The 12,839-nt window shown below is 37.8% G+C and overlaps 1 protein-coding gene and 1 long non-coding RNA gene across 2 annotated transcripts in view; both read right to left on the bottom strand.

Annotated features, from left to right (window-relative positions):
* The window catches only part of LOC129657492 (uncharacterized), a 76,323-nt gene that overhangs the window by 43,566 nt on the left and 19,918 nt on the right, over positions 1-12,839 (bottom strand). The window lies entirely within an intron of this gene.
* Positions 10,014-11,250, bottom strand: PDHA2 (pyruvate dehydrogenase E1 subunit alpha 2). The gene has a single exon (XM_055587743.1). It carries the CDS (start codon positions 11,212-11,214, stop codon positions 10,039-10,041), a length of 1,176 nt encoding a protein of 391 aa, XP_055443718.1. The 5' UTR covers positions 11,215-11,250; the 3' UTR covers positions 10,014-10,038.

The raw sequence follows: 12,839 nt of genomic DNA, 5'->3' as shown, positions 1-12,839 counted from the left end.
CTCTTTGCCAAAGAACAGCACTGGATAGAGGGCAACATGTCATTGATTTTGAAGCTCCAATGTGTGTTTTATACGCTTATGGTGAATAGTAAGTAGTTTAAGGATAGAAACTGTGAATAATGTTAATAAATAGAGTGTTATCACTGCTGCTCCTTTAACTTGACAGAATGTTGCCACCTGCTCTTTAATATTTTTGATGAACATGAAAATAAATCCTTATTAAGAAATAAAAAGAGCAAATTTATTCTCTAAGGAAACACTGACATATACGTACAGCTTATTGTGCATATGACAAATTTCTTTCTAAATTAGCTAATATATGTAAGGTTCACAGCATTTCAGAGATTTGAAAGGTCTCATGATAACAAAATCTTTATGACAAGTGCTATGTTTCATACTGAAATCTGACAAAATAAAATGCAATAAGGTTATGAGAAAACAGAACAGTTCAAAGAGAATAAGTAGTCTAGATAATAAGCATAGGTAAGCCACACTCTTAGCAGCACATGCCTACACACAATATGCAGTAAACTCAATTTAGAGACCAGGTAACATTTAAATTTTCCACTGATGACCTGTATAATGCAATAAGAGCAATGCTTAGTGAATTTCTGGAATCACTGGATAAAAATTATGACTAAACTTTTGGAATGACACATTCAAAATCTAAATGACATGTGTGAAAGGGAAGAGACAAACAATGTGTGTGTGTGTGTGTGTTTATAAAGGTGTGTGATAAAAATCAAGCTTTTAACATAAGACAAGAAAAGGAGAAGAAAAAGGAGAAGAGAAGGGAAAATGTAAAGGACCATTTGGAGCACTTAATACGTGACAAGGATTATAAAGACTTTCTGATGTTATTTCCAGTCTTCACAACAACACTACACAGCAAGTGTGATACTTCCCTTTCCCACAGAGTAGTAAAGAGTGACTGAGAAAGGAACATAACTCAACCAAGATGACACAGCCAGAAACGTCAGGAGTTAGCCTCAGTTGGGTCTGACCTCAGATATGTTTGAGAGTTTTTGGTTGAAATCTCAATGATTCAGAAAGATATAGGAAAATACATGAAGGATCAAGAAGAATATCAAAAGATATTGTGAAGACTGACAAAGGATTTTTGAAGATAAATTTAAATTACTATAAAAGTCACCTCTACAGGAACTGAGCTCATAATGTATTTTCATACTGGTAGTAAACTCTGGTGATTTGGTTCCAAATTATGTGATACTTCACATGATTTCTACAGCCTTCTGTGTAAAGGAAGCTGTAGGATTTTACAAAATATCAGTGAAGTAATCTCTCCAGTTCTTGGAACCCAGATATAGCCCCAAGGAAGTAATGAGGTGCTCACCCAGCAGCATGGCAGTCCATGTGGATGGTGAAGGAGAAATTCTCTGGGTGTGATTGGAAAGTTACTTAAAGTCTCTAATGGAAGCAAATTATATACTTTCTATAGTGAGAGCATCACTCTAGCAATGTGCAGAGCACTTTATGTGTTCCAGTGAAATCTAATCACTCAAACTCACCAGAAACATTATTCAAATAATTGCTTCCTTCTACTTTTTCTTTTTCTTTTCTTTTTTTTTTTTTTTTCAAAGTGCTACTTTATATGGTAGTAAGTTTTTAAAGAGAAGGTAACATAAACTATAGCAGGACAGAGAAACTACATAAGCAATGTTTTCCCCCTTTAATAATTCTAACATATGACTGCTGAAATAACACTGCAGGCTGGAAAGCTGCCTTCTAACAGAACATTTGTGGATAATTGAACTCCTGCTCATTGTTCAAAAGGTCAGGAGGTTTGAGTGGGCTCTTTTTCTTTTGGTAAATTATTCAGCTTGAGTATTTATTGGCCTGTCAAAAGGAAAGTATTGTATGAACTCTCTTTGTTGCTCTTCACCATTTCCTAATTTGATTGTGTTCTATTCTGTGCATAAAACTTGGCAGAAAATTTCCATCTCTCTTTCTCAAATTCCAGTACAGAGACCTCTCATCTTTGCTCTTTGCTATTCAGATCAGCCTCATGGATCAAATAGACATGAATTAAGTCAATGAGATAGAATTGTAATGCTGATTGAGAATTTTGGTTGGATTTTGTTTCAAGCCGGATGAGATCACTGTTTTCATTAATATCTGGGAGCATTCTTAAAATGAATCTATGATAGAAAGAGTAGGGGTAGTTTTAAAGGAATAACTAGTATTAGATTGGTGGTGGTTTAGTCGCTAAGTCATGTCCAACTCTTGCGGCCCCACAGACTGTAGCCTGCCATACTCCTCTGTCCATGGGATTTTCTAGGAAAGAATACTTGAGTGGGTTGCCCTTTCCTTCTCAAGGGAATCTTCCTGACTCAGGGATCTAACCCAGATCTCCTGAATTGCAGGTGGATTCTTGACCAACTGAGCCACACAGGGAAGCCCTCTGTAGTCAATATAACAGAGTGGCAAAATCTGTATTCCCCATGCCTGATTCTACCAAATTAGTATCTTCATAAATAGTTCAGTTGCTTTGTCATGTCCAACTCTTTGTGACCCCAAGGACTGCTGCAAACCAGGCTTCCCTGTCCATTACCAACACCCAGAGCTTGCTCAAACTCATGGTCATCGAGTCAGTGACCCCATCCAACCATCTCATCCTCTGTAGGCCCCTTTTCCTTCTGCCTTCAATCTTTCCCAGCATCGGGGTCTTTTCAATGAGTCACTTCTTCACATCAGGTGGCCAAAGTATTGGAGCTTCAGCTTCAACATCAGTCCTGCCAATGAATATTCAGGCTCATCAGTCCTGCCAATGAATATTCAGGCTCATCAGTCCTGCCAATGAATATTCAGGCTTGACTTCCTTTAGGATTGACTGGTTTGATCTCCTTGCTGTTCAAGGGACTCTTGAAAGTCTTCTCCAACAGCACAGTTCAAAAGTATTGCTCTTCAGTACTCAGCTATTGTTGTTGTTGTTGTTGTTTTTTAATGTTTCAACTCTCACATCCAAACATGACTACTGGAAAAGCCATATGTTTGACTACATGGGCCTGTTTTACTATAACTAATAGAGAAATAGACTCTAATTTTGAAGAAAGTTTGGGTGCAAACTGAGTAGTTCCATTACTCCTACATGATCTTACTGTCCAAACTCTCTGGCCCTTCATTACTATTTTCTATATCTACTGCTGGCTGACCCGGTAGCTCAGTGGTAAAAGAATCTGCCTACAACGCAGGAGACAGGAAACACGGGTTCAATCCCTGGGTCGTGAAGATCCCCTGAAGTAGGAAATGGTACTCACTCCAGTTTTCTTGCCTGGAGAATCCAATGTCAGAGGAGCCTGGCAGACTACAGTCCATGGGTCGCAAAGAGTCGGACACGGCTGAAACAACCGAGCACACACGCACGCACTGCCGGCTGAAGGAGAATGTTGCCAAATGTGAGAGGGTCATGATATAATAAAGAGTGGCTAAAATTTCAAAATACACTCTGCACACAGCTCTAGTTTTCTTTTAATCACTGCAATCCTTATAACTAGCTATCTGTATAAAACTGAAGATTTAAAGTTTGTTTCAGATGAGGTCGAGTGACTCAACTTTCTGTCTTTTTTCTCAATGAACATTTTTCTGTTTCTATGGACCAGACATGTCCATTTATTGATCATCTTGGGTATAACTGGAATCATGTTAGATGTTACTTTGCTTCTTGAACTTTTATAACGGTCATATGAGTCAACCTTATTACAGATGAAGAAGTGGACATACAGAGTTAAGTCACTTTCTCGAGGCAGCATTTTTCATAGGCGACAGTGCCATGATTTGAACCCAGATGTAAATGACACTGAAGTCCAGACTTAATTTCCAAGTCACCTAAAGACAGGGTTGCCTTAAGACCAGGTGATACTGATCAGACAGCATTAGGTTCTAAACGGCCTGTCATTACATGAGAGGCTGCTGACTCAGGTCATCCAATGGATATTGACTTCCATGATAACACAAAGTCACCAATGTGCAAATCTACTACTTACAGTTCCCTTTCACTTATTTGTTACATATTCTACCTCCTTCTCCTGGCCTCTGGTTTAGTCTAATGTCTCTCTCCTTCTCTGTACCTACCAATCTGATTCAGTTCCTGACTTTATTGCAGCTTTGCCTCTTAGGTTCTGTTCATCTTGAGCCCATAGCTTCCTGGATTCTTCTAATTGGGTAGACTCGTCATGAATAGCTGTGAACTCATGACAACTAGCTCACATATTGCTTTGGCATTTCAAGTGCTGGCTTTGACGCATCAAGGCTAATAATCAGAAATCAACAGAAAACTTCCTTGTGAACTCTAGACAACCTCAGTTGATGAAATTTCAGGTTCAGTGCAGTGTGTTTATTGAACAAAGATTGACAATATTTTACTGTAAAATCCTCAAAACCCAATGTTATACTTTAGTTCATCTGAAAACCACTCTTAATGGTAGAAAATACATGTTGAGTAGTTGTATTAATAATTTTGTTCCTAGACTTTATTTCTATTGAAAACTCATACCATTTCCTTTGCTACTTCCAAATTGTGAAACTCTGCACTAATATATTTTATGGAATTTTATTCTGACTTGGTTTACTAATCCTTACCTGTTCTCACACACACCTGAATTGGACTAAGCAATATAATAATAATGAGCAAACTACTGCACAAATGCACTCATGTCACCACATGCTAGAAAAGTAATGGTCAAAATTCTCCAAGCCAGGCTTCAACAGTACATGTTCAAGATAGATTTAGAAAAGGCAGGTGAACCAGAGATCAAATTGCCAACATCCGCTGGATCATGGAAAAAGCAAGAGAGTTACAGAAAAACATTTATTTCTGCTTTATTGACTATGCCAAAGCCTTTGCCTGTGTGGATCAAAACAAACTGTGGAAAATTCTTAAAAAGATGGGAATACCAGACTATCTGACCTGCCTCCTGAGAAATCTGTATGCAGGTCAAAAAGCAACAGAACTGGACATGGAACAACAGACTGCTCCAAATCGGGAAAGGAGTACATCAAGTCTGTATATTGTCACCCTGCTTATTTAACTTCTATGCAGAGTACATCATGAGAAACGCTGGGCTGGAAGAAGCACAAGCTGGAATCAAGATTGCCGGGAGAAATATCAATAACCTCAGATATGCAGATGACACCACCCTTATGGCAGAAAGTGAAGAAGAACTAAAGAGCCTCTTGATGAAAGTGAAAGAGCAGAGTGAAAAAGCTGGCTTAAATCTCAACATTCAGAAAACTAAGATCATGGCATCCGGTCCCATCACTTCATGGGAAATAGATGGGGAAACAATGGAAACAGTGAAAGACTTTATTTTTTGGACTCCAAAATCACTGCAGATGGTGACTACAGCCATGAAATTAAAAGATGCTTACTCCTTGGAAGAAAAGTTATGATCAACCTAGACAGCATATTAAAAAGCAGAGATATTACTTGGCCAACAAAGTTCATCTGGTCAAAGCTATGGTTTTTCCAGTCATGTATGGATATGAGTGTTGGACTATAAAGAAAGCTGAGGCTGAAGAATTAATGCTTCTTTGAACTGTAGTGTTGGAGGAAACTCTTGAGAGTCCCTTGGACTGCAAGGAAATCCAACCAGTCCATCCTAAAGGAAATCAGTCCTGAATACTCATTGGAAGGGCTGAAACTCCAATACTTTGGCCACCTGATGTGAAGAACTGACTTATTGGAAAGACCCTGATGCTGGGAAAGACTAGAGGTGGGAGGAGAAGGGGATGACAGAAGATAAGATGACAGTCAGATCACTGACTCAATGAACATGAGTTTGAGTAAACTCAGGGAGTTGGTGATGGACAGGGCAGCCTGGTGTGCTGCAATCCATGGGGTCACAAAGAGTTGGACACAACTGAGTGACTGAACTGAATATAATTTTCATTTCTGCTGATTCTATTGCTGTGTAACAGAGTACCTCAACAGTTAGACTATTTAAAGAAACCATGTTGTTTTTCTTGTGCTTCTGTACATTAAGAATCTGGGCAGAGTTTGATTAGTGATCCCAGTGTTCCTCAAGACATTGTGATCTTTCAGGGGGCAAATGGGCTATCTGGAGGGACCAAGATGACCTTCACTCACATATCTGTTGTCTTTGCAGGTTGGGCTGAAAGCTGAGCTCAGCTGGGAGTAGCAATCAGTCTCTAGCAGGAGGTTTTCAGTGCATTTGAACTTCTTAAATGGAGACTCATAACTCCTGGATAGAAGTTCCAAGAGATATGAAGCAAAACCTGCTTGATTCTTATGTCTTGGGCCCTGACACTGCACAGCATCATTTCTGCTGCTATTAGGCAGAGCATCCATAAGCCTGCCACACTCAAGAGAAAGGAACAAAAACCCCACTTCTCAATGGGAGGAATATATTATAGTACTGATATATGCTATAGCAAAATGTAAACATTATGCTAAGTGGAAGAAGACAAAGAAAATAGAGCACATGTGGTATGATTTATAGGAAATGTCCAAAAGAGGAAAATCCACAAACAGAAAGCAGACTTGGACTTTCCAGAGGATGAATAGAAATTGGAAATGACTGATAATGGGTGTGGGTTATCTCTTTGGGGTGATAAAATGTTCTGGAGTTATACAGTGGTAATGGTTGCACAACTCTGTGAATGTACTAAAAGCCACTGAATTGTACACTTTTAAAAGGATCAGTTTTATGGCATATGACTTATATTTCACATTTTTAAAACTAGCTTTCTCACAAAATATCAGATTAAATTTCACTAACATCTGCTCTGCTTTTTTGTATACTAGATTGTCAGACATATCAATTTACAAAAAATAATTCTAAGGTTCTAAATATTTCTTTTATCCACTTAACCTCCTTCCTTTCTCATCCTATTCCACAGATATGCATACTGTCCCATACTGTCCCTTACCTTTACAGAGTATCACTAGGAAATCTTCCTTCTCTCAGATATTCCAGCATTGTTGTGACAGCTTAAGTTTTATGGCCATCATGGGCTATATCTTCTAATATATGGATAAAATAGGCTAATGGGCATAATACTTTAGGCAGGAAATAGAATCCAACTGCTGGATTTCTACACCCCTTTGATTCACATCTTGATAAATAGTTATTATAAATTTATTGCTTGACCTAAATCAAAACAACAGGACTTTTTTTGTACTTTTTTTTTTTTCATCCTTACAAAATTATGTGCAATCAGTGATATGATTAAATTACAATCATGGCTGTACACACAAATGTCTATAGATTTTTTTAATATAGAAAGTATTAAAAACTCTTTGCCTTAATGGAATTTGATTATATTGTGATAAATGTATCTTTTTATTCTGCTATAGTAAGATTGGACTTTTTTCCAGCACTATACTTGTTCTCATTTCAGTCTGGAGATACCTAAGACCTCCATGGGGTCATGACTCATAAACTTAGCAAGTCTCACCTTGGAGCTAGATGGGGAGAAATGTGATCATTTTCTGATGTTCGTAGTTCATTTACTCCAGGATATTTCTTCTTCAGATTGTTTTACTCTGAGTGCTAGTGCTTAGTCGCAGAGTCGTATCCAATTCTGTAGCCTGCTAAGCAATCTGTCCATGGGATTCTCCAGGTAAGAATACTGGAGTGGGTTGCCATTTCCTCCTCCAGGGAATCTTCCTGATCCAAGGACTGAACCCAAGTCTCTTATATCTACTGCATTGGGAGGCAGGTTCTTTACTGCTAGCACCACCTGGGAAGCCCGTGTTGCTCTGAACCATTTTGTTTATTTACCACAGTACTATATTAGGCTATTGGCAGTGTTTCCAAAACCAAATGTTTAACATTTAGTGCAATAGAAGTTGCAAAAATGTGCCATTTTATCTACAAAATGGAGTTTTGCATATCAGTCAATTCTAGTTTAAAGACAAAAAGAAAAAAGAAAATAGCTTTGAGCATTTTATCTTCCACTTGCAAGTTTATGGAATTATAAGATGTTAAAATAAATAAAAAGTAGAAGAATTCTTTGTCATTCAAAGGATGTGATTATTTTGACCATCTGATGAATTACTTTTTTAATGGAAGGGATTCAGTCAAGATATATGTGGACTGAAGCTGCATAATCAAAACACACTACCTAGCAATATCACTGATTTATAAACAAATCAATGCTTATCTCTGATTTCTTAATGTAGAATACTTAGGCTTACTTTTTAAAACTTGCTTAATTGAAGGTTTGGAGATTAAGCCACCACATGTGTGTTCATATGTTCAGGCTGCTAAAATTTTGGTTTTCTGTTAGAGTTCTTAGAGAGTATCTACACTTTTCTTTGTGGAAGTAGAAGCTGTAAACAAACTATTTTAAATGGCATTTTTTTCTGAAAAAAATCGAGACATAATTGGCATATAATAGGATATTATTTTCAGGTATACAACATAATGTTCAACATCTGCATATATTATGAAATGATAACCACAGTAAATCTAGTTAAACATCCATTATCATACACAGTTACAATTTTTTTTTCTTGTTATGGATTTTGACCTTTCACAACTGATTATTTTGGCATTGTCTACAAACCAGCTTAAATCACAGGCAAATTCTGATTTCAGTGAATCTATCTCAAAGGAGTAAGATATGCCAAACATCATGCTCAATAGGACTCTAGGACATTAGTTAAATATAACAAAGTAATGATGTTTTCACTGTCATCGCTTGCTAACTGACACAGTAGTGGATTATTGTAGAGAAAACCAAACCTGTATGATCCAAGTTCGATTTTCTCTTGGTAAAAGTTACCTGTGAATGTTCAGTACTGGCCAAGGCAGATTTTACTTGCAATTTTTTATTAATGTCACCTCTTCTGCCTAATTTCTTTGGTGCCACCATATCTTTTCATTTATTTTTAATTCTGAAATGTACTAAGAGTTCTTTAAAATACAGAATAATAGTATAAGTGAACTGTAACATTTACTTGAAGGGTACAGTAAAATGCATTTTCCCTTAGATTTTAACTTTGCTTACATTTTTACTTTAAATTGATACACTAAAAATACTGCAATTAAGTACATGAAAAAATTACCTTGACATATTTCCCCTTCTCTGTTAAATATCATGTTTTATTTGGAAAAATAGTCATTGCTAACTGGTTCGAGCATCAGTATTAAATATTTATGTATATGTATTTGCAGATGCATACTATTTAGTAGGGTGTGTTTTTGGTTAATTTAGATAAACTATTTTAAATGGCATTGCAGTAGGGGTCCTGCTATTTGGCGTGGTTTGAAATTACCTCTCTACTTCAGAATAGCAACTTTACACTCAAACCTCTGGCAGGGTGGAGCAGGAATAGAACTATTTTTCTTTTAAATCAGACTATTTACTAAAATTATATAATATAAAGCTAAAAACAAAACTATTATAGGAAATAACCTGGGAAGCTAAATAATCCTTTCTCTGTTTCTCCTATTTTACACTTGTATAAATTTAAAATAATCCTTAAGATAGCCACACCGTTTAAATAGAGGCAATCAGACTAAGGTGGTTCTAAGGCCTGCATGGCCTATGTAAGCAAACCAAAAGGTAACCCAGAGTCAATGCCCTCAAATCTAAGTAAATGAAACTTAAGAACCACCAATCACAAACAGGCTTTCCCAAATAAGGCAACTGACTAAGCTATCACCAATCAAATAATTTCCTTGCTCTGCTTCTCTATAAACCTGTCCCTCAGTTCCTATTGGTGGAACACACTACCTTTGGTTGGGACTGCCTGATTCTGATTGATGTATGCTCAAATAAACTCTCGAAAAATTTAATGTGCCTCAGTTTATCTTTTAACAATGCTGAATGATTAACTAAATAGTATCTTTTAGTGCAATACAATTGAATGTAATATCCCTTTTAGTCAAATGTATATCCTTCTATGATCTCTTTTAATCTCTTTCCATAACCTCTTAATTATCTCAAGTCTCTTTAATAAAATTTTAAAAGACTTTTGTTTTATGGGTTTATTCCTCAACAAAATTGGGTACATAGCTTCTTAAAGTTGACCAGGAATATATTCTCCTTTTAACTGATTGACTGAAACTTGATCCACTGATTTGCACCACGAATATCAAAAGGTGGATTACTGCTGTAGATGTGATAGCCTAATTCTTCCAAAGGTGGTTCTGGATCAGTCATAGCAAACTGAGCTGCATCATCAATTTCTTTCCTCACTTCAACATCAATTTCCTTCAATTCTTCAACACTGGCAAGCTGGTTGTTTACCATTTTATCTTTGAGAAGCATAATAGGATCACTCTTACTTCTTACACTCTGAATTTCTTCTCGTGTACGGTAACTGATTCCAGGATCACTCATACTGTGTCCATGATAACGGTATGTCAGCAGCTCCATCAGTATGGGTCCCTTTCCAGATCTACAATAGTCAGCTGCAAACTTAGTTGCCTCCCGAACACATAGAATATCCATTCCATCTACTCTTAGTCCAGGGATAAAATTGCCTCTCTTGTAGTAATCAGTGCTGGCTGCAGCTCTCTCCACAGATGTTCCCATTCCATAGCGGTTATTCTCACAGATGAAAATGCAAGGTAAATTCCACAAAGCCGCCATATTGTAAGCTTCAGATATCTGACCCTGATTAGCCGCGCCATCGCCATACAGAGTCAAACACACCTCGTTGTTCCCCTTGTATTTACAGGCCAAAGCAACACCAGCTCCCAGTGGTCCCTGAGCGCCGACAATGCCATTGCCCCCATAGAAGTTCTTGGCATACATATGCATGGACCCTCCTTTTCCTTTAGCACAACCACCTCTTCGTCCTGTCAGCTCTGCAAGAATTGATCGGACAGTAAGTCCCCGCGTATAACTTAAGCCGTGAGCCCGATAGGATGTAATGACGTGATCGGTGGGATTTATCCCAGCCTCAAGACCCACACAACAAGCTTCCTGACCATCACACAAGTGACAGAAACCACGAATAAATTTCTGTTTATACAACTGATCTGCCTTCAGTTCCATTCGACGAATAGTCTGCATCATCTTGTAGTATTTGAGTCCATCCTCCCGGGTGAGCACGGTGGTGACAGGGGGACCCTCTTCCAACCGATAAAGATCACATTTCTTAATCTCAAAGGTAGCATTGTTTGAATATTTACAGGAGGCAACAAGCACTCTGCTAGCGGGCTTCTGGGTGACACCAGACAGCACGCGAGAGACAGCAGCAGTCAGCATCTTCTTCATGGAGCGTGGTTAGGGCGTTCATGAGTGTCCAACTACCAGAACCGCCTGTGCCCCCAGTCTCCAGCCGAGCCCTTCGCTCACTGAACGGACGTCGGACGCACGTGGCGCCACAATGACCGCTCGCTGGCCACAGAGGCTAAGTCATGCTGCACGTGGCCGCAGCCTGCATCAACTGATTTACAGTGCCTTCCAACTGTAAAATTAAGAATACAGGTTGTTTCTTTTCCTGGAAGACTTGGCTGAACTACACCCTGCTTCTAGTTAACGCCATAGCTACATCATAAATCTGAGTCTCTTTTCCCTGCTAAACGCTTAAGTAATGCCTTCTTGAACATGGTATTAAATGGAAGAGAGGAAATATAATCTCTAAGGCACACAAGAGTTCTGATAGGTTAAACCAGCAATCTTCTTACCAATATTTCTTTAAAGTCCTTTAAAAAATATCTAAGTATATATGAATATTGTATCCTATTCCATAATACATCATACTTATTTTAAAGTAAAATAAAGGTATAAATCATTTGTGGCTTAACTTAAAAAAAAATACTTTTATGGAGTAGGAAATGGCAACCCACTCCAGTATGCTTGCCTGGAAGATTCCATGGACAGAGGAGCCTGGCGGGCTATATAGTCCAAGGGGTCACAAAGAGTTGGATGTGACTGAGCACATATATGGGGCCTGTTAGGACAAAATGTGTGTGGAAGGAAAGTAGATGATGTTTCTTTAACAATTCAAATTACAGAATATTTTAAAAATAAAGTTTCAAATTATTTAAAAAAATACTTTTAAGAAATAATTGGTGCACCAGAAGAATATGCACATTTATCCTATGGATTTAACCCCTGTATCATTTGATTGGTGGTAGGGAGGATAGGTGATGGTACACAAACACCTACCTGAGATTGGAAGTTTAAACCCAATAGCAAGCTTTGTCGTGAGAAAATTGAAATCAAGGTTGAAATGGCCTAAAGGTGGTGGAATGGATGTTCTATGTGTTCCAGAGGCAATCGGGGTTGAAGTAGCAACTAACAAGTTTTGATGTGACACTTTTCTTGCCCTTTATTGTAATCCTGAATCCTGTTCAGTTTTATCCCTATTTCCTGACTAAATTTTTTATAGGGGAAGTAGTCTGTTCCTATAATGTCTCCAACAGGTTTTCTTAGGGAAAAAAAAAAAAATCAAGATTCAGATGGCTTTGTTTCTTGCTTTTATATCAATCTAAACTGAACCAGTCTTAGTCTGGGAAATCAAGAAGCATCTTCTTATAACATCTCCTTATATAGTAAACATTAGAAAGCATAACTTCTCATAAAGTGACCATTGCCTTCTCCAATAAAGTGACCACTGAACAGTATATAGCTTGGACGGAAGAGCAACAGAGTTTGATTAAGCAGTTGGTTTAATCATAGGAGAAAAGAAGTCTTAGGCCTAGTGTTACAAAGATCTCATATCATTTTCCTCTTTTGTGCTTTTACTAGGAAGGTAATTTTGTACTCCAATAAGCCAACCATACAAAGGGATCCTGTTCTGTTTGGACTATTAAAAAATTCACCTTAATGCATGCTCTGTTTCATATCTACCCAAGGATCAAACCCTGGTCTCTTGCATTGCAGGCAGATTGTTT

This window comes from Bubalus kerabau, chromosome 7, assembly GCF_029407905.1.
Source record: "Bubalus kerabau isolate K-KA32 ecotype Philippines breed swamp buffalo chromosome 7, PCC_UOA_SB_1v2, whole genome shotgun sequence".
NCBI classification, from domain to species: domain Eukaryota; kingdom Metazoa; phylum Chordata; class Mammalia; order Artiodactyla; family Bovidae; genus Bubalus; species Bubalus kerabau.
Note: the sequence above shows the minus strand (reverse complement) of the source record. Positions and strands in the feature narration are given on the sequence as shown.

Excerpts from the sequence above, each read along its gene's own strand:
- PDHA2 (XM_055587743.1), bottom strand. The coding sequence starts at position 11,214 with ATGAAGAAGATGCTGACTGCTGCTGTCTCTCGCGTGCTGTCTGGTGTC.